Raw genomic sequence first — 23,276 nt, 5'->3', positions numbered from 1 at the left:
ATCAGACTTTAAATGCATGTACTGCTATCAGATTTTTATAAGTAACAACACTATACATTTCTGAAATGTGCAATACCCTTTTGCTTTACACTAAGTACACTGTACAATGCCATACATATACAAGTTGATTGATGACTGATTTGAAGAAGCACTTTACCTTTTGGTGTACCAAACCAAGCAGTTGATATGGACTTGATATCATTAATCATATTGATTTTTTTTACAAATCACAACTTCTATGTTTGGCTAGTATGTTCCTCCTATTGTTTCTAAAACTGTGAGAAGTGAGCACTTTTCATATGTTTTCATCTCTTACAACTCTTAGTAAAATATTAATAAAACTATAAGACAAATTCCTTTAAGCTCCATCCCATACAAAAATTTACATTACAATATAGATCATCCAAAAACAAATTATTATGTGTAATTTCAAGATATAATGGGCTCAAGTTCCAGTTGAAATCCATACACCCCCTATGGAAGACACAAACTTTGTCTTACATACAGGTATAATGAATTTTAAATAGGGTTACCTGAATGGGTGACTCCATTTGAAATCTATACACCCCCTGTGTGGAAGATTTAGGTCATGTCTTGCATAGAGGGTGTATGGATTTTAATTGGAATAGCTTTATCTTACTTCTTATTTTCATACTATCCCCAGGAAATAGCATAATGACCACATCATCCTTTAACCACCATGCATGCTCATGCTCTGGTGCATCCTCGCTACTCGTAGACTCCTCCTGAACATCACTATCCTCCCGATCCTCATCCGCTGTCTCCTCCTGTTTCTCCATCACCTGTCTCACCTCCTCCTCCGCCGACTCCTCCACATCGCTGCTTTCAATAGTTGATGTATCACTCCCATTGTAGTATTCCTCTTCTTCTACGGTATATATGTCACTACTTTCTGATACAGTATCACTTTTACTGTCATCAGTGGTTTCTAAGATGATACTGGTATCCTGCTCCTCCTCCTCATTATCATCATGAATCTTGAAACTTTTATCATGCTCATCATCAGCATAATCACCACTGCTCCTATCCAAAACTTCTTCATCACTCAAATTTTGATTAGGTTCCAAATTAAACAGTTCTGTAGATAGATCTTGTGGTTCCTCCAAGTTTTTTGCATAATATTCAAAATCTTCCGTAGTATCATCGCTAAAGTATGCTATAAAATCTGCGTTGTAATGCTCAAGACTTGCAATGCTTTCTCGCTTACCTCTATTGTATTTGGCATCATTAAAATCAATGCATTTTATTGGATGAGATTGCTGCTGGTCATTATCAAGAGCAAAAATATCAATCATATCATCGTTGCTTTTCTTTGTTTCATCTCTGATGTTGCCATCCTCATCATCAAGCATAAAGAAAGGATGCAAGTTATCGGATGAATTTGGTACACAATTCTGGTTTCCAATGTCCCCTGTATGTTGCTTTTCATTCTTTTCTTCTTCCAATATGGAAAATAGATCCGTTAAATTATTACCACCAGCAATTTCATCCTGGTCGCTGCCTTTCTTTTTTTTTCCATTGAAACCATGAATTGTGGAATCGATTGCAAATATATCCAAATCGACGGCCATTTTGAATTTCCAAATAGATGCTATTTACATTCCTTTTTTTATGTACACTGTGCAGCTTTAAGAATTTTACAACCACCAGATTGTTTTAAGTTAAAATCGTCACATAAAGCACAATTCAGTTGCAAGAAAAGTTGACCAAATTACAACAAGGAGTGATGAAAATATGGTCCATTGAATAGATAAATGTTCCAAACTTGATGAAAATTACTCGTCCACTTCCACATATCTTATTTACAAGAAAAGCCTATTTACAAAAGAACCGGCAAATTCAAGTTTGTTCAAAGATCGTAAGTCCAAGAGCAATCCTTTCCCATAGAGCAGACAATCCCCCTAATTCCTATTGCAGCAGTGAGTATCCCTTCTTCTTCCTTGTGATCTAAATCTGAACTTCCAAGCCACTTGACCTCCTTGCAAAAGCAGGAACCACCTCGTCACAATCTTTTATTATCAAGACCAGCCAGTGCGTGCATGCGTCTATGTGCGTGGTCGTACACTCGGTCAGTCAGCGTCGAGTCAGCCTTGTTTGACACTGGGTTGGTAGAGTTAGCCTACCTATGTTGGCGTGTGTGTACTATAGAGCAGCAGTAATGAGCCATCACGTCCCAGTGAGGATAGAAGGGATTATTGACGTACAGGAAGACACAGTGACTACACATTCTATATACGAGGCTTTTCTTTTTTGCTCTAATAGAAAACATCACTTCTCAAATATACCTACATAGGTTTAGACAATCACAACTTTCTTGTAGATCGTTAGGTTAAAACTCAATGCCAAATACTGGGCATGTTTGTGATTTTTCCTAACCACCGTAGCTAACATGGCTATATACTGTGAATGTTTTTGAACACCTGATGCATCCTCACATTTTATTTTCTATACACATACATACATTATTTTCTGAAATACATATTCCCCTTTCTAAAGTACTTCTCAGATTAAAAAATATTTTCATTATCCAAATAATTAGAAAACTACATGTAAATAAAAGCAGTAAAGTTATCATGAAGTTTGAAATAACATAGGTGATACTTAATGGTTTAGCAATGTTCCTTTTGAACATCCGGATGCTTTCTGAGATATGTTCAAGTGTTAAAGGTGTTAAAGCCATATTATAACATTTCTTTAAAAATAGATTAGTATTCATTTTCAATAAAATGTTAGCATTTACTGTCAGATATGTCCCCTTTTAATTTTGAGCCGAACAAGTGAGCTAAAGCAAAGAAAATAGGAATTTACTACTAGCGCCAATGCATGTTACTCCGGCGGTTGTAATATGGTACGATCCTCTGTGTGTGTCCCGCACGCCGTGTACGTAGTACTGTGTTGACATTGAATACGCATTCGACTAATATTTCCATCGTAATAATAAAACGCCGGTTCCGGCGGTTTATTCAAAATCTCGGATTTTGACAAAACTACAGCACCTGAAGTCTTGATTTTTGCAGAGAATCTTTGTTTACTAAAGTACATTACAATCGTGCAAAAACCTGAATTTAAAGTTTTTTTGAGGGCGTTCTCCTCAGCAAATGTTATAATATGGCTTTAATAGGCATTTTTTAAACACGTTTTGGACACCATTAATCAAAAATTTTCAATTTATGAACACAAACAATTGTTCAAATGGTTTTCCAAACACGAATGACATAAAAAAGGTGTTCCATATGAAAGGTATTCAAAAAGTGTGTTTAAAAGGTGTTTAATAAAAAGAGTGTTTATTCTTTTAACATCAAAAGGGCACGGTGGCTCAGTGGTTACGGCCTTGGACTCATAATCTGAGAGCTTGCTTTACGTGCGTGGGTTCGAGTCCCCGTCCCGCCACCGTGTTGCGCCCTTGGGCAAGGCGCTTTGTCTCGCTTGCTTCACCCCACCCAGGTGCAATGGGAAGCTGTTAGGGGTAGTCACAGTCGTTGTACTGATGAACCCTCGCCATTTGTAGGCAGCAAAACTTGGTTCCGACATATTCTAATAACGGCGGAATAAATGTAAAGCGCTTTGAGGCTGTTTACGGCATAAAGCGCTATATAAATATCTACATATAAATATCTACATATATATCAAGTAAACTTGAAGTACAAGATAAAGTCAACTTGAAGTGCAAGAAGAAGTCAACATGAGAACTTAGTCGCAAATAACAGGAAATCACAGCTTAATTTTGAACCATTTCTGAATTACAAAAATGATTCAAAATGATTGATATCTAACGCTAACCTATGTTAACAGAAGTCTAATCCAAGTCGACGCATACAGTTAAACCTGGTTAGGAAATAAGTTAAACAACAGGAAATGATGACTTCACATTGAACCACTTTCATCTGGAATTGATTCAAAATGGTTGGCATTTTCTACCGCTGATAAAAGAGTTCAGGTTTGAGTCAACAGCCTTTTAGACAGTATGTACCACGACGGACCAATTGCGTGGACCGTCCCTGATGTCCGTACATACGGATCTGAGTAAGCTTATGATAAGACGAAATCATAACAGAGTCACGTGAAGTTGCCAAGAGTTTGAATACCTGTGGGAATTCTGGCAACATGACACATATCCAGACATGATGACATCCCTTCTGTCTTGTCTTGCTAACATTGCCGACAGGATTCTGTAAAACTTTTTGTTACCTAAACATAATGCTATCCGGGGATCTGGCATTTAAAAGTCACACAATGCTTCAAAATCAATGATTGTCTCAATCAAAGTCATTAGACTTGGTCTGTTTGTACTCATTATCCAATATATTATAATGATGCATTGCTGCTTAAAACATGGCTATGATATATTTTGAAATTTTGCAAAGAATTGGTGAACGTTTTCAAGTTTTTGAAGTTTGTAAGATATAGGGGGGATCTGCAAAAGGCTAAGCCCTAAAAATGTTGTTTGGTTGTCCACCCCACCCACACCAACTTTTGTTTTTTGATTTCAGTTTACAAAAAATTAGTACTTTAATTTTGGAATTCCTGACAACAAAAATTGTTTTTCCTCTTTTAAAATTGTTTTTGCCCTTTTACCTTTTTTTTGCATTGCATTTTAAAATATGATTTAAAAGATTTTTAAAAAGTTATCTCACACTTCTAAAATATTGGGTTAAAACATTAACAACCAGATATTTTATTTCTTGGCCTAACATAGACTGAATATACTGATGTGGTATTTTAGTCTGGACCACAAATTAGGAAGGGATAATTACTGAACTATTGACCCATAAAAGGGGTAACTTAAGATGATTGACTCACTTAGGGATGCACCATTTGACCTTTAGGAGGGAGTGGGGGGAACTGGATTTTACAAACTTCCCCCACTACATGAGCAAATCAAAAAAACTTTCCCACTATCACTAAAAACAAAATTGCCCCACTTAACTGTGTGTACAATGTATGAAATTTTCAAATGATTTTGTTTAAAGTACAGTAAAATCTATGTCAAATAATTACATGCATGAGCCATCCAATGTTTGGGGTGGGGCACAAGGCTTGATTGAGGGTGCAACCGAAATGGATATTTTCAAATTTCATTTTGATGGGGTCATGTGTCCCCTGCACCAATGCTTCTATAGGAAGTTTCACAATCTAGGTGTTTGTTAGTTACTGAGCTTTACTGCCATTGATCTCCTCCTTACTCTAAGGAAAGGCCAAAAATAAGATCCTTTATTTTTTTTTGCATCCTGATTTGTTTGTTTAATTGATTCCTTTAGGGCTCATATTGAAATACCCTACCACATTTTCACACAGAAAGAAGGCAGGATTCCCCTCGATAAGCGCGCGCCTCAGGAAAGCTCGGTCATAAAACAGATGGATTATATGCATCAGTGATACACCCTGCCCAGGATTTTAACAAAAGAAGGCTAGCACAGGAAAGCTGCAGGATGGCGTACACCTTCCTGTGTAAGGGAATTTCAATATGAGCCCTTAAATGGAGATGTAAACAAATTTGTACAAGAATTAACCAGGTAATTTTGGGAGTTTTCTTGGAAAATATATTCTGAAGAAAATTTGTCACTTGCAAAGATAAGAAAATCTGTAATCTGACAAAGGACCAGAGATCCACAAATCAAGAAATGTATTTTTAGTACCGTGATTCAATTATAACCTTTATAAGTTTTGGCAGGACCATTTATTTATTCTACTGGGAACAAGCTAGAGCCACAAGTGTGTGGCAAATTGGCAGCCATCATCAGTCAGGGAAATGAAATAGTCATATGCCCTGAGGGAGGGAGGGGCAATGGGAGGGGAAAGAATAATTTGTTTTTCAGATCAAAGGGGGGGGGGGTTCTGGGCAGGTCAAGCAATTTCAGCACACACATTTTGTGTACATTCTCAAATAGTGGAGAAAGTAATATACCGGTACTAAAAGATTGGAAACTTGCTGCTTGTTTTGCTTATCCTGGGGTTAGCTAAACTTTTACAAATTAGGGGGTAGTAGGGGAAGCAAAATACAGTCTTAGGCCAGAGATCCGTCGTAATGCAGCGAACAGCAGAGAACATCATTGCCAAACCACAGATTCGGCCATGAACCTGCAAAGAGTCGGTTGATGTCTGGCAACATCTTCAAATGTTCAACCAAAGTGCTGAAGCTGAAGGTACCAGAGTTGCCATATGGGAAGAGGGGCAAACTATTCTTCCATCAACATCCATGTCTATAAGTGCCAAAAAAGAACTTCCCCCTGGTGCTGACTCAAACTGGACTGAATGGATATGCCTCAACAGACTGAGGACTGGTACTGGATGATGTGAAGTAAAATCTCAAGAAGTGGGGAGGGGGTGTATCAAAAACACAGTTAAGATGTGACCTGTGTAGGTGGGCCATACTATGGGCTGTATGCATTGCAGTGTACAAACAGTAGGCCTGGGTTCGGAACAGTAACCTCAGATCATGCACTGTCTGTGTATGTGGCACTGAACCATAAACCATGGATCACCCATTGAGATGCAAGAATGCAAAGCTTGCATAGAACAGTGATATCGCTCAGAATTGTGTCCATGCAGTTCTGGCTGAAACACAACAATGAAAGACAGAGATAGAAAGACTAGTTTGTGTCTGAAATTCTGACAACTAGACAGAAAATGCCGTACTGCGCAGGTCAGCAACCAATCACAGCACGCCTTTGCCCTGACGTCAGATGCGATTTAGTCTTTTTATCTCTGTCTTTCATTATAGTGTGTTTGGACATGATAAGAAGAAGGGGGAGTACAGACATTTGGACTCTCTCCATAGACACTTGAATAAACTATCAGCTCATTGGGGGCATGCTCAGGTGGGGAGGCTCAGGTCTGGAATCAACTTTCCATTCATAAACATAAATGGCAAATGAATGTGCATGTTAGATGTACATGTATGGATGATGGATCTTCCAAAACACACCAACATCAATAATGTCAATGTTGAAAGATGACATGAAAGATCATGACAAGCATTTCCTTAAAAATAACAAACAAATCTATATAGTTCTTGAATATGTTACCAGTCAAAAGTTGAAATTATATATGTCAACTGCACATATCATCTTATGTCAAGCAAATCATTGTACAATGACATCAAGACTGACAGTCTTGCTGATGAACTTGATTTCCTATCTAGGGTAACACACAGATACTGATGAGTTGAAGCTTATGTACCGCAACAGGTGGAGAACATCATGCCTAGATAAGGGCACCTCCGGGGTCAGCTTGGGGAAGGGAAACAAAGTATATTTTTCTTACTAATGTACATGATTTTGGCCCAGTATGCTAAATGGTGTTCATTATTAGGGCTCAAAACTAGTGACTTACCTGGGACAACTGTGTATGAAGGGCAAGGGCTTCAATCTGAGGTTGATTAGGGGGGGGGGGGGGTCACTAGAGAAAATATGTGAAAGTTTTCAATATGGCTGCAAAGATGCCATTGTTTTTTCATGTATGCACAACAATGAGAGCCAAATTGAAGCCATTTGGTGGACACTTTGTACATTATTATTGTGTACAATGGGGGTGTCTGATGGGGATGCATTGTGCCACCCTCAGATAGTTCTTCAAGAATGACTATCAGCTGAGATTAAAATCTATATTTCGGCTTGCTATACCTTAACGAGCCCCCAATAGCCGAGGTCCTTTGTGAAGGACTACCCTCAGAAGTTGAACAATTTTGCAAAATGAGCACTAAAGTGAAGCCATTAGTATTGAGGAGTTGTAAACACTGCTACCAGACACCTTAATTCTTTCATTCCACTCACAGATCGCATCACAGATGCTCCACTGTTGTCTTTTGAAATAAAATCCTAAATATATAAAGTTGAATGCCCTGTCTCATATTTCTTTGTTTTTTGAACTCCCATCATTATGACATCATTGATGTCCCTTCACGTTTTAGCTGTTTTTAATAAACCAGAACTGTTCACCCGTGAATTACAAAGTTGAATGTCCCTTCCCTAAACTGAATCATTCACAATTTGTCAGATATTTTGTGACATTCAGAGTTTGTCACAAAGTATTCTTTCAAATTATGAAATTGTCCCTTCTTACACAATGGATCTGTTTCTTTAGCATTGAGGTAGGCCTTATACCACATTTATTGTTTGAAATAACACATATTGTGCAAATTTTTTGTCATCGAAACTGAATGAAAACTGAGTTGAAATCACCTGCAGTAATTTACCACTCTCTCCATAGACTTGCATTGCATGTAAACCTTGTTGCATAGATTTAAACCAAAAGTTGTACGTAATTATATTTTACAAGTTGACCTCAAATGACTGTATATGATCATTTGTACTTATTACCCTCCTCCCTGGCAGATAAGATGAGGTTATAAGGTTAAATACTCCTTCAAGTGCCCCTTTCTAACTACTAATTAAGACTTTTGTAACTGATGACAAAGTCTATCTCCTGAGGAAGGTGCAGCAAAAATAGAAAATTCACACTAGAAGTTCAACTGTTTTGCACTCAACTAGTTTAAATTTAAGATGTTCCAAGATTCTTTAACACTTTTTGCTGGGATCACCGACTGTACCTTTAACACACCTACACACCTTTCAAAAATTAAAAAAAACTTTTTTTTACTTCTCAGATTTTCTGATTTAGCAAATCCATACTGTGGAAGGTGAAAGCATTTTGCCCCTAGGGGTCAACGATAAGTGAGGGGCGCATTAGCGAAATCAAAAATAGCGCGTACGTACACTAAAGAGAATATGTGCGTAAGTGCTGACAAGTAGAGCGCTCTGTGTACGCTGAGATGAGCAATGTTGCCAGGTCCAAATGCTATACCGACCCCGGGGTACCGACATCCGCTGAATTCAAGTATGCTTAGAGGGCACAGGCATGGAACATTCCAATCTATGTGTTATTAATCTATGAGCAAATTACTTATTGTGCCTTTAATATGAAGTTACCATATTACTAAATACTATTCTGTTACTTCTGTCTACCGATCATGATCGTGAACATTTAGGAATCAAGCCAACTTATGTAATGCTATTTAATCATGATTCAGCATCCTACAAAAACTTCAGTTAAAAAAATTAAATTAAATCACAACTTAGTAAACTTATACATGTAACCAGTCATAATGATATCACAGCATCAATGGCACCATTTAACTGTTTCTCAGCTTATTGCCTTATCATCTGCGATTAGTTCACGTATGGTGCACCTCCTTTCTGACGCCACAATACCAAGTCCTTGCCAATACTATCATCCCAGAGCTAAAATGGCCTCAATCCAGTGCCACAGTTCATTAAGTTTCATTCAACAACCATGTCTTAGAATTTGACCTCTAGCTGTTGAGGATGAGGTTCAGTACCCAATACATTCAAAGGTCATTCTATGAATGTACTTCATATTAAGGTTGTTGAACTTTGAGAGATGAGGTTGCTTGAGATCATGGTGAATGTTCTTGCCAATACCATACTGCAAAATCATGTCTAATGAGCGAATGTCAAGTTTAGTTTTCAGGTTTTAAAAACTACCTTTACAACAAAATCTGAATGCTCACTGCATGTTATGTCAATGTGATTTTAGAGCAATGTACAATCTATCGATCTTATTATGAAATTTTTGCTATGTCCCAACATACACGTAAATTGAATCAGCCAAATTTGTTGTGTTTGTAGGTCAAAAGAGCAATTCCAACATAATGTCATAATTCACACATTAAATCCCCCATAGAACTCCATGATACACAAATGGCCAACATAGCAAATGGGTTTTTTTTTCCACTTTACCTCATTATTTCTGCTTAAAATGAGTAGAACCCCTTCCTGACAATTATTACTAAATATCATTTCAACATCTTGGGTATTGAATAACAAAATTTACAAATTGACGGAAATCGTACATTATGGCTTTAAGTATGTCTCATATTGTAGTGGGTATACACTTACGTCAATTTGTACAATAGTACCCTGTAACTATTGGAAAACACACGTCAAAGCCTTGAGAGAAGAGACACAATTTTTTTAAATCTTTTTTTAGCAGCTGTCACTTTAAATTTAGTTACTCTGTTCTTGAACCTTGTACCTGGTTTATGATACTCCTTTTAAGAAGTTATACAGCAAAAATAACCAAGAAAAAGATCCTAAAATCTAGTTCCTATCCCTTGCCTCACATGCATTAACTTGCTACTGAGGAGAGGAATAATTTTGTAACTAATAGTTGTATATTTTATATAAATTGCATGTTGAAAATTGTTGCCTTTTAATGTTATGTAAATGTATTGCAGGACCCCATGTAAGACCAGCTATCGGCTGAATTGGGCTACCCTGGATAAATATGAATAAAATAAATAATACACAGAGGGCAGAGCGCCTCCTAAGAAAAATATTTTCAGGTGAAAATGCGATGGAAAGAGCATGATTATATGTCAAATCAGCCCCTTTTGGGTCATATGTATTTCCCTTCCAACCTGGACAATTTCCAAATTACCGGGACCCCTCAGAATGACTCTGGTTAGACCTAAGTCACAACCTAATCACAGGTGACATAGACTTAAAAAATAGAATACATTTTAACTGTACAAACCACACACAATACGCATGGTCAAGTTCAAAGTCTCCCATTGGCATTTCCTTCCCTATGTCTGATTCAAGAATTACAAAATGTCAATAAACTGTATTGAACAATGTCAAATGAGTAAGGAAATATCCAGGGTTAATGTTTTACCTTTATCATTCAGGTTCTAAAAGACAATGTTATTTGTAAACCTAGGTAAGAAAGATGACCCCCCCCCCCTACACACACACACACAAGTGCACCATTATGTTTCCAAACGTGGACACAGTTCTAAAGGACTAAACACTAATTCAATAGTATATGTGTTTTCATAGTTATACATATGGTGTATTCTTGGGGGGGTGCTCTTGCTCGCCATGGTGACTTGGGGGCTTATGAAATTGAAATATTCGGTCACACATGTGTACATTAGCATATCTGAATGTCCACTGGAATGCTCCGATGGTATTGCATACTTGGTTACTACCACCCTTACACAGACCTCAAACTTTGAGCTACAGAGCATCACAATTTGATCTCCCAAAATTTCTCCATAATCAGTCAGTTGTACTTCATTGTCCTTTTTCAAATGACATTGCAGGGTGCAATTTGGCGACACAAGTTTCAAAAGTTTATTTTGAGGCCTGCCATCACATACATAAACATTGTCTGCCCAAACCCTCATTGTGAATGTGAATTGCTATCTGCACCTGAGAAGGATCATCCTCAAATCCAGGAGATTCTTGCAGGAAGGAAAACTAATACACTATGGACCACAATGGTCTCGTCCCAAAGGCATAGTTCAATAACCTCAATTAAACAAACATAGTGCAAAATTTGACCTCAAGTTACAGAGAATGAGTTTTTGTCCTCAAATTTTCAAAGGTCATTCAATGAATGTACAAATGTATTGGGGTTAAAGAACTGTGCCTTGATGGGTGAGCATGTTGTGGATCCTAGTGTGATACAACCATACCCAGTCTTACTGGAGCACTGAAGAGTCAAAAGCAATCAAATAAATTTTGCTTTGGTTTGCAAAAGTTTTGGTCTCATTCAAGAAGTTGTGAATTGTTTTCCTGGGCGTTGCTTGTGTGATCAGACAATGATAAAAGAGTACTTATCACAGCTGCATCAGCAAGGAAATTAAGACTTCAGAACTTGTTTTTATTTATAGCAACCTTTGTTCTTTTACAAATTTCATTAACGTCTCATCTGATTTGGTGTAGTGTGGTGATGGTTATGTGGGGGGTGGATGGGTGGGGGTGTGTGTGCGTTTGTAAATGCCGTCAAGCGAGGACCTACATATGGATACACACCGTAAAAGCGAGGTCACACCTCCAAGCGAGGGCGTCCTCGGTTTGAAACTATGCCAAGGCTGACGTAACTGATGCAAATATGCATATAAGATAGCATATAAGATAGGTCCCCCATAGTGGGTATAGGGCGGGTCTCAGTTGGATAGTAAGTTGTCTGGTGTGTTTGCGTGAGGTCCACGGTGTGTCGATTAAAAGCGGGTGTGTAAGTCCTCGGTTAGATCCTCCAAAAGTCGAGGTCCTCGTTTGAACGTATTTACAAACAGGGGTGTGTGTGTGTGGGGGGGGGGTTTACATGCTTGCACTGGGGAGGGTGGGGTGTATGCATGTATGTGGGGTGCACATATAGAGGTATCATGCATGTGTTTACGGTGACAGACATTGACAGACAACAGACAGAGACAGACACCCATACTCAGACAGGTATACTTGTGTGTCTGTGAGACTTGTGTGACTTTTCTTGTGTGTCTTTTTGACCTGATGGACATGTGACGGATGCCTGACGGACCTCTTGTGTGTCTTTTTTTCCCATCTTGTGTGTCTTTTTTGTTGTTGTCAGTGGTTGTTGCTTGTGTGTCTTTTCCAATAACATAGTTCAATCATACCCAATCAGCAATTTATAGGTCATAATGTGACCTCAAGTTGTAGATTATACTAGGGTTTTTTTGTACTAAATACTATCTTTCATGCAGATTGTCACTTACGTTAACTGTTGTCATGGTTATAGTTAAGCTAAAGATCCATACGCATATGTTTTGAATTGAAAAAATGTTATAGGAAACAGTCTTAAGGTGCCAGCATCACCTGCCATGGGTATCTCTCTGCATTTTGAGATAATCTGTATAAAAAATGATGAAAATTACCACTGTACATCACAAATGTAGCACTACTTTTGAACTTGTGTTACTTTAGTAGTATACTATCCAGAGAGCTCGTGCTTCGCGCTGAGGTCCAACCCTTCGGGCTAGCCTTGCGCTACACAGCTGATGACAGCACTTTTCTAATCAACACCTAAATTCTCAAAAACTGTTTTACTTTAAGTATAGTTGAATACATGCCTACACAGTTAGAACACTTCCTGATCTTTTGGGAAAGCAAAAAAGAAGAGAAAATCAAGAAAACTACTACTTCAGATAGATTTATCTTTGCTGACAATAATTTACAAAATGTCTCAATATGTTAAAATTAGCTCACTACTTCACCCTCTGCAATCATCACTATGCCATAAAGGATGGGCTATCTTAATTGAATTTATTGAGGAATTCCTTAGAAATTGTTAACACGCATCAATACGAAGTATACAAAATTAGAAAATGAACTCATCCAAGCAATTGTCTCTTGCATCTGAAATAGAGGGAGACAACCATATTCACCCTTCACCAATACACATCGACCAATCCACGCATAAATCAATGACATCACCATACCACAACCTGACATATAGGATTCCCTAATGAATAATTCATTACTATAATATCATCACTAGCCAATCAGAATGCACATCAATGATGTCATACCATGAGGTAATTGGAGGTTCCCTGGATTGATGACGTACATCCTCCGCTGTAGATTTAATCGATGTGTGGCGATGGTTGTATTTTGCGAGGTCAGGTAATGCACTAGCTTTAATGGGGGCTCACTTCTTATCACGATACTGTTCAAATATACGGTAATAGCAAGTGAATATATTTTGCATGTGTGTATACATACGTGTACATGATGGAGCATTGCTACTATCTTGTGTGAGTTTGTAAATGATCGTACCATTAGGAGGCTATGACACAGGTTTTCACACACAAATCCAATGCAAATGTTAGCAATTTAGTTTTACAACATACTTAATATGTTGCCAGTCTGTAAAATTATGGAAATACAAAATACACTTTCAAGCACATGCTGTTTTCATGTTAACTTGTAATGGAACGATTATCTGGAAAAAGCTTCAGAGTGATTTTTGACAGTATTTTCATACAATTCCTGTATTTTTAATTAATTTATATGCATAGGAATTGGAAGTACAAGTCAATGGCGTAATAAAGAGCAGGGGTAATTTTTTGGGCATACAAGTTTTTGGCAGGTGTTAAACGCGGGTAAAAAAAAAGAAAAAGCAATTTTGGGAGCAATTAACACAATGTGATCATAGTGTGGAGAGACAGAAATAACATTTTCTGTATGCAACACCTCCATCACCATTCAGTCGATCAATCGATTAAACAATTAATCAAGAAAGAAAGAAAGAAAGCAATTGGTGTAAAGAGATTTTTGTTTGCATGCATATTGAAAGCCCTGGGTGTACTCTATATACCTTGCACAATAGAAAAGTGCCTTGCTCAAGACCACTCTTTCAAGCTCTGTTCTGTTCCAAAGACCCCCATCAATTTTTTTATTTATTCTGGAGACCCCCATTTGAAGTCCACAATCCTTTTGGCTCAATTTTCTCCTTCGAATTTGAGCTCCAATCACTTATTTCTGCGAAATGTTTGGAAATTTTTTTGCTAAGAGGGTCACTGAACAAAATCCCACTTTTGGTTCCGGAGACCCCACTTTATCTCCCCAAGCTGTGGTCCGAAGCCCGCATTTTTGAAATCTGGGCAACATTTCCCTACCCAAATTTATTTCAGTATTCCTGCAGGATTCAAAGGAGGGCAAGAATAATAATAATAATATTCTTCCTCTAGGGCTGATAATTATGGAACAACCTCATTCTTGTTGTGTGTATAGAAAACTTCACCACAGATGTCATGTCAGAATTTAATAATACAAATTAATCTATTTCTTATTAAGTCATGACCTAAATCTTATATTGGAAAATGTACAAATATGAAAATCATCTTTTACATCTCATTTACATGCATGGGTAGTAATTGCAGTAAAGGGTGAGCTGTTTTTCACATTTAACACTCAGCTGATTTTTCATCAATTACGTTCTATGATTCTACACTACAGATATTAAGACACGCAATGTTTATTTAGGTTTCATATGAGCGTGACTAGAAAGTTAAGTCAGAAATTCACTACTTCATATCTTTATTTGTGAAAAGGTCAAGTGGTGGGGAGAAAATTTAAGGAAAATCATATGTATGTAGAGCTATTTTTGTTGTGTGACCCTTAAGGGTATCCGTAGGGAGAACACTTTGTTTTACGGCCAGGTCTGGCCAGGTGCATGTTTGTTCGCAGTCTACAGGTGTAACTAGGTTGTTGTATATTCTATAATTTTCCTGGTGTGTTAACTGTGATTACATCTAGACACCAGTTTATTTTTTATTTGAACGGGACCCTAATTTAATGAGAAAAACGCCGAAAAAGAGAGGCCCGGCAAAAGCCGATTTGCAGACAATTTTGTAGCTACAGACAGCTCGCATTCCATATAACAACTACGGAAACCAATCAGTGCCAGAAGTGTTGATTTATATTTCATCCACTTAGGTTTGGCTTAACCCACTAAAAAGGTAAAACTTTAAGGCTGATCATTAAATGTAGTGTGTGTGTAAAAGTATATTTCTCAAAATGGAGGAGAGCGCCTATGACTATTGTCCGTTCTGTCTACATGGTCTATGATAATTATTTTCTTACCGAAATATATTCACTTAACACAGACCACGGTTGCCAAACAAATGAGGGCAAACCATGGGTCAAATCATTGAAAAAGTCGCCCAATATTTTTTTTTTATCAACCGTTGGTTTCTATGAGATAAAAAACTACCAGAAGTCGCGTAAGCCAATGTTGAAAAGTCATGCAATATTTTTCTTAACCATCAATTGGTGTCTATAGGACAGGAAATTGTCGCGAGGAAAATCTTCAAAACTCATCCTATTGACCTAGGCCTAATACATCGCGGGTTTGGCAACCCTGCAATATATACAGTTATATAACATCGCACCGCATTGTGAGGTGAACGAACTGAATGTTGACATTGTATTCAGGATTTAAAACAAGAACTGTCTTTAACCAGACAATGCGGTTGGTATAAAACATAGCGTGTGATATCATGATATCAACTTCAAAATCTAAAAAACAAAAGTAAAGAAATAATTTAGGGCGAAATAAATAAACAGCGTACAGCAGGTGCTATCTTGTCAATAATGATAAGAGGAACATGAAAACCCCAGCAGAGAGCATGCACCCCAGTAAAGAGTTAAATAAAGCAAGGAAAAATCATAATGTGCAGAAGGCCTACTTTTCGGATGATATTCACAGAAACAAAAATAAAGAACTAAAGATCTAAAAACAAAAGTAAAGAAAATGAGGGCGAAATAAATAAACAGCGTACAGCATGTGATGACTTGTCAATAACGATAAGAGGAGCATGTACCTCAATAAAGAGTTTAAATAAAACAAGGAAAATCATAATGTGTAGAGGCCTACTTTTCGGATGATATTAACTGAAAAAGAAAAAAAAGAAATAAGTTTAAAGAATTATATATTTTAAGATTAGATAATGAACAATCATACATAAAAATGTGACAGGTGTCTGATGATATTTATACACTTGAGCAAAAATAAAGAACTACTTAACACGCGACATAAATAAATAGCCATATTTTATGAACGAACTGAATGTTGACATTGCGGACCAGGATTTGAAACAAGAACTGTTTTCAAAAAAAAACGCGGTTGGTATAAAAACATAGCGTGTGCTATCATGATATAAACTTCAAAATCTAAAAACACAAGTAAAGAAATAATGTAGGGCGAAATAAATAAACAGCGTACAGCAGGTGCTATCTTGTCAATAATGATAAGAGGAACATGAAAAAAACCAGCAGAGAGCATGCACCCCAGTAAAGAGTTAAATAAAGCAAGGCAAAATCATAATGTGCAGGAGGCCTACTTTTCGGATGATATTCACAGAAACAAAAATAAAGAACTACGTTAGTACGTTTAAAAAATTATATAATTTGAAATTAAATAATGCAAAATCATACATAAAAATGTGACATGTGTCTGATGATAATTATACACTTCGACCAAATATTACAAAAATACTTAACACGCGACATAAATAAACAGCCATCTATCAAGAATGACAAGAGGAACATGAAAAAAAACCACCTAATATATTTATTTTATTTATTACACTTTATCACTGGCACAGAATTACAAGAAATATATAATATTGCACATAAGTTACATCAAAAATTACACAATATTATGAAAGGAACATTTGTTTTAAAAAGTCCAGTGAATGGCTGGAGCGAACAGGTGCCAGGCACCTCTAAGACCGCCCCACCAAAACCAAAAAAGAAGGGAAGGGAAAAATAAATTAGAGGGGGAAAATGCAGGTAAGTTACATTTGCCTGCAATTTGGACAATTACAAAAAGAGGTCCAAGTGCAAACAGAAGTTGCATCAAAGGTGCGAGCAAATTTGGACTGGTAAAACTCCAAAACTTGGTGCTTAAATGAAGCAACAGAATTTGTAGATCTGATAATACTAGGGAGCTGGTTCCAAATGGGCACCATACGCTGAAAAAAGCCCATCTTGTGGCACTCAGTTTTAGAAAGCTGATTTACCAGCAACAAAGGATCAGAGGAAAATCTGGTGGTGGGACGGTCTTTGTTAATACCATTAAAAACTACATAATCATCTAGATTGATGTCATATAATCCCAGATTGCACTTGAAAAATATATTGAGATCAACATATTCTCTTCTAAAACTTAATGGGAGAAGAGTTAGCTCTGTTAACCTTTCTTTGTACTCAGCCTCGGGATAATCTAAAATGAATTTAGTTGCCCTTCTCTGGACCCCTCAACTTTCTGGATGTTGCGCTTTGAGGTACCACTCCAGAGGGGACTGCAATATTCCAAATCACTACTGAACCAAGGCTGAGTACAAAGTCCTGGATACATTACGAGGGCATTGAAGCCAATGGTGCGTTTAATCATACCAAGTCTTTTGTTACACTTTTTAACAACCCTGTTAATGTGATCATCCCAAGTGAAAGACGAGGAAATATCAAGACCAAGATCTTTAATGGAACTAACACGGTCTAGAATGGCACCGTTCATTTTATAATCATGACGAATTGCATTCCTACGTCTGGTGATTGATATGATCTGGCATTTAGAGGGATGAAAATGGAGATCCCAAGTTTTGCTCCAATTAAATAATGCATCAATATCACTTTGGAGCATGTGACAATCAGAGACATCAGAGATGTTTTTATAACATTTAGAGTCATCTGCAAACAAAGCTAAAGAAGAATTCTGGGCAACACTGGGCATGTCATTTATGTACAAAAGAAAAGCATAGGCCCCAATATTGAACCTTGGGGTACCCTGAAACAACTGGAAGCCAGTCGGAATTTACCCCATCAATAACAACCCTCTGCCTCCTCCCTGTTAAATAAGCGCGAAACCAATTGAGGAGGTCAGAATGAAAGCCAAAAGATTGCAATTTGTGAAGCAACAAGCTATGACAAACACTGTCAAAAGCTTTCGAGAAATCAAGATAGATCATATCAACTTGCCCAGCGTTGTCCAGAGTAGAACTGACTTCATGAAAAACGGATAATAGCTGTGTCACAGGGGAGCGACCTTTGATAAAACCATGTTGCAGATGGTATAATTGGTCTTTAATTGGGGGGAACACTTGATCAAAAATAGCTCTCTCCATCACTTTTCCACATATACACAATAGTGACACAGGTCTATAATTTTCAGCACGTTGCCTGTCAGACTTTTTAAAAACAGGAACAACATTGGCTTTTAACCAGGTCTCAGGCATAATACCAGAACTCAAAGATAAGTTAAAAATGTGGCACAAAGGAAAAACAATTTCATGAGCGCATTCTTTCAAGACCCTGGGAGATATCCCATCAGGACCAATAGCTTTGGAAACATTTAAATTGCACAAGATCTTGAGGACATCACATTCGTTGATCTGAATATTACCCAGTGAAGGATGTTGAAACCCATGTATCTTTGGCAACTGTGTGTTGGAAGTTGGCTGAGTAAAAACAGAATAAAAATAGTTGTTAAAAGAGAAGCTTTTTCTCTAGCTGTTGTAGCTGTGATGTTATCCCAGCTGATAACTTTTGGAAGAGATTTGGATTTTGTTTTGATCTAAAAATGACCAGAATCTCTTGGTGTTATCAACAACACTTTCACCAAGACTATCAATATACTCATTAAACTTGGCAGAGAGCAAATTTTTCAAACTATTACGTAACTTCCGAAAATTGGCCCAGTGGCTAGAGAGATTTGATTTTTTAGCACGCCTCCACGCAGTTTCCTTTTTGTTTTGGAGATGCCTAACTTCTGCGTCAATCCATGCTGGGGCCGAAGAGCCTTTGATCTTAATTTTTGGTATGTAATCGTCTAAAACCTTGGTGAATATTTCTGAAAATAAATTCCATGATGAATTAACATCTATTGCACAATATACTTGACTAAAATCAGTGTTTTGCAGCTCACAACGTATATATCATTAAAATTAGCTGCTTTAAAATTGTATACAAATCGAGGTCTTTGTTTGAGGCGCTCAACCCTTGTACTCACAGTAAATTGAAGCAGCTTGTGATCTGTTAAGAATGTTTCATGTGATATGGTAACACCATTGAGCCTGTCAGGGACAGTTGTGAAAATAAGATCTAAAATATTATCACAATTTTTTCTAGATGGGATATCATTCATTTGCTACAAAAAAAAAGAATCCACAGAATCACAAAAAGCTTGTTCAGAATCTGTAACATTGTGATATATAGTACTGTCAAGACAACCTTTTACATCAGGAAGATTAAAATCACCAATTACATGAATCTGGTTAAAGTCATTGTGGAGTTTTTCAATTGTAGAGTCAAAATTATTAACAAATGTTTCGACGTTGCCATCAGGTGCTCTGTAGCATAACACAAGAGCCATATATGAGAGCATGCACCCCAATAAAGAATTGCTTTAAAATAAAACAATGAAAAATCATGACATGTGAAATGTATGTTGATACACTTATAAATAATACTCAAGGGTGAAATAAAAACACCTTATCTACCGATATTTCCACAGTTAAACATACTCAGTGATCACTTGTACTAAAACAAAAATAAAGAAATACTTCACAAATGATAAGAGGAACACATAAAAAATAAATAAGCGAGCATGTCCCAAAAAAATTAGTAAAAGATAAAATAATGATAAAAGCGTACAAGGGCAAAATATTTGTCGCAAAAACTTATTAAATGCTCATTTGCTCTAAGATAAAATGTTTGCAATTTACTCCTAGTTTATCATTTATTTATTATTTATCTAGGCTTATATATCTTTTATTTATTTATCTATTAATTTATCTATTTATCAATTTATTTCAATATCATTATTATTAAGTGCCTATTTATAATGATATTTAAATCTATCAACATTATGCTTACGTCATCCAGGAGTTATTATCCCACTTGAAATCGCCATATAAACACAAATTAATAAAGAAATACCCAATGGGTGAAATAAAAGCATGATCTATCTTTTCAAGAATGAAAAGAGGATATAAAAATATAACAGAGCATGTCCTATAAACATGATAAAGAATTATTTAAAATCGTACAAATGTGAAACATGTAATATGACATATACTTAAGGGATCTGGAATGAGCGTTTTGAGCGTTTCGACAGTATTTTTGTGGGAAATGAGAGCACATCAGACATATCGAATTGCATTCTGAATACTGAAGAATGTCTTTCTCATATCAAATAATTTTCTTCTTTTTTTTTTGAAATGAAATCAGACTGAAAACACAAACGGTCATTCGAGGCTCTGTCTCACCAGTTGCATTTACAAGGCCCTTGTTATAACCAGTGGTGGCGGATGATTTTTTTCTGGGGGAAGGTCACACAAGGTTCTGAACAGAAAGCGTCACATACGGACCAACCCACACTACCGAGAACCGCGAATGCCGAGAACCGCGAAAGCCGAGAACCGCTCTAGTTTAATTTTAACTTGAGAGCGCAAATTTGTAATCATAATTCACCAGTGCCAACTTCCATATTTCATATCTTGATGTGGTAAAGGTCAAGTGGTTAGTCCTATATAGTAGAAAAATGAAAAGGGAAACATTTTGAATAAATATTGGGATATTTGTCTTCTATTTAAAAATTAGAGTGCAAATTTGTACTTAAGTTCACAGGGGTGGTCGCCCTATACATCATTTGTCCGATCCCCCTCTATACCTCAATTCAAGGGAGCACTGGGGGTGTGCGATGTTGTAGGTTTGGCAGAAAGGGTTACTGTAAAGCTATTTAATTTCGCTAGTACTTAATTTCGCTAATTGCCAATGACCATCATTTTTGTGGGTATTTAATTTCGCTAATCCAGCAATTTATGTGTACAATTCAATGTAAAACTGTTCAATTTGCGGGTATTTAATTTCGCGAATTAAGGCTTCTAGTGAAATTAGCTAAATTAAATCCCTAGCGAAATTAAGTGGTTTTACAGTAGTTCAGGGTCTGTATCATAACCATATGTTTTTAAACATATGGTTATGATACAGACCCTATATTAAAATATGTTGAGTGCGCAAAAAATGTAGCGATTTTGGGTGAAATTATTAATTAAAATTGAAGAACAAAATCTAAACTGAGACATAAAACATTTTCAAATCTCTTGAAATATAGTAAAATTGTATCTTTCATTCAAATTACACAATTTTCCCTCTATGAGGTTCTTGAATTTCCCACTGATTTATGCTTTTTTGAGAAAACAAAATGGCTGCCACTAAATTCTATTTCTCAAATATTATTTGAATAAAAGGCACTTGCAATTCATCTGTAAGTGTGAGCCAGTAATGGCCTGAAGGCTAAGAGTATCACATGGAAAGTGTCCCATACATGTTAAAGCATTTCGGGCAACACGAAAAGTACAACCAGGCCAACGACAAGAGTAAATATGCTATATATGTCCAGTAAATACGCACATGACACAGAGCATGACCGAGAAGTCTGCAAAACCCTCAATCTGCACACAAGTCACATAGATTGAGAACTGACAACAGGTTGAAATTTTGGAATAAATTTTGTATTTAAATAAATGTTCATGACATCAGCATACAATAAAATGAACCTGTATGCAAATTTATTCAAATAGGTACAAACATGCCTATGAGACTATGGCAAATCTTGCAAAAGCTTTTTTTCAGAAAAAATATTCATTGTTGATTTTTGCAGCAAAATGCAGACTGTGCAATGTGGTAAGTGCTAAGCCATCAATGCATAATGCATCAAAATGTCCACCATTTGCGACTTACTAAACATCCACAGGCTACGGCCAAATCTGTCATTGAAAATAGTTGCAATATCACTTTGACTTCAGTTTGGAGTTCACTGACTCGGGGATTATTAGTAGAAACAACAATGTTCTGGCTTCAAAAAGGGGAGATTTTACAATAGAAATCATATGATCATATGTTAGAATTTGTGTCCTTTTAACATGTCCCCTTTGGCCGTATGCATTGTAATAAGGCACTGGTTTAACATGCCGTACCATATGTCGGCAGTTTTGAACCAAAACGATAGGTTAAAAAAAGGTTGTGGAGCAAAAGGAATGACTAGAACTGTTACTTATAAGAAATGGAATAATATAGAAAAGATTAATATTATTAATAGGACTAAAAATGTACATTTTACCAACAACCTTCAATGTATTGAAGGTCTTTGATTTTACTCAACTTTACAGTCTTCTTTCTTCAGGAATGTAAGTGGGTTTCAGGTAAAATGCAGGATCTTACATGGGTGAGCCAATAGTATAAATTGTCCGAAATACTATCAGAATGCTTGAAATCATGAAATTATAGGAAAATTTACATTCTCTATCACATTCTCTATCACCTTTGAGAACACAATATCAGAGGCATAACTCCCCCCCCCCCCCCCACACACACACATAAACCCATTTCACTATTTGGGGGAAATGTTAGTCAAATAAAACTCAAATTGTTAACATTTTTGCCTCTCCCTAACCCATTTCCACCTGTATGCGGCACAAATTTACAATTTTTCTGTTGCCATCACTGCAGACCTACATTATAAAATAACCACTTCAAAGTGACAAAAAATAATGTTATCAATATAATTATTATGAGTTTAGCGGACATCCACACCATGACAATTCCAGATGAAATTCAAACATCATAAGCACTAATTACCATCCTCACTAATAACACTATCCTCATCAGCAATCAATCAGGATATCCAATATTGAGTGCACTGGTCATCAGTGGTCAGTTATTATGTCCAATATTGAGTACATCGGTCATCAGCGGTAATTTACAATGGTCAATACCAAACAAGTGCAAAGTTAAGTGACCACTCCAATGGCCATAAAGCCAGTAATTATTTGATCAATGATGATTCGTCATAACTGATGTCTAGTTAAATATGACATGACACTAGTTGTCAATATTTTAAAATGGCTACATATTTATTTGAAT

General features: G+C 36.7%; 1 protein-coding gene across 12 annotated transcripts in view; it reads right to left on the bottom strand.

Moving 5' to 3' along the window:
• The window catches only part of LOC140156783 (uncharacterized), a 267,392-nt gene that overhangs the window by 176,670 nt on the left and 67,446 nt on the right, over nt 1-23,276 (bottom strand). For 4 of the 12 annotated variants that reach the window (XM_072179751.1, XM_072179754.1, XM_072179752.1 and 1 more), the window contains exon 1: nt 641-1,660. The exons of 1 other annotated variant lie outside the window; for it this stretch is intronic. In XM_072179751.1, coding sequence (XP_072035852.1) covers nt 641-1,592 — 952 coding nt within the window. In that variant the 5' untranslated portion in view covers nt 1,593-1,660. Of the gene's footprint in view, nt 1-640; nt 1,665-23,276 lie in introns of those variants that run through there. 7 more of the 12 variants (XM_072179750.1, XM_072179758.1, XM_072179757.1 and 4 more) reach the window with 3 other exon arrangements.

This window comes from Amphiura filiformis, chromosome 7 (genome assembly GCF_039555335.1).
Source record: "Amphiura filiformis chromosome 7, Afil_fr2py, whole genome shotgun sequence".
Lineage (NCBI taxonomy): Eukaryota > Metazoa > Echinodermata > Ophiuroidea > Amphilepidida > Amphiuridae > Amphiura > Amphiura filiformis.
Note: the sequence above shows the minus strand (reverse complement) of the source record. Positions and strands in the feature narration are given on the sequence as shown.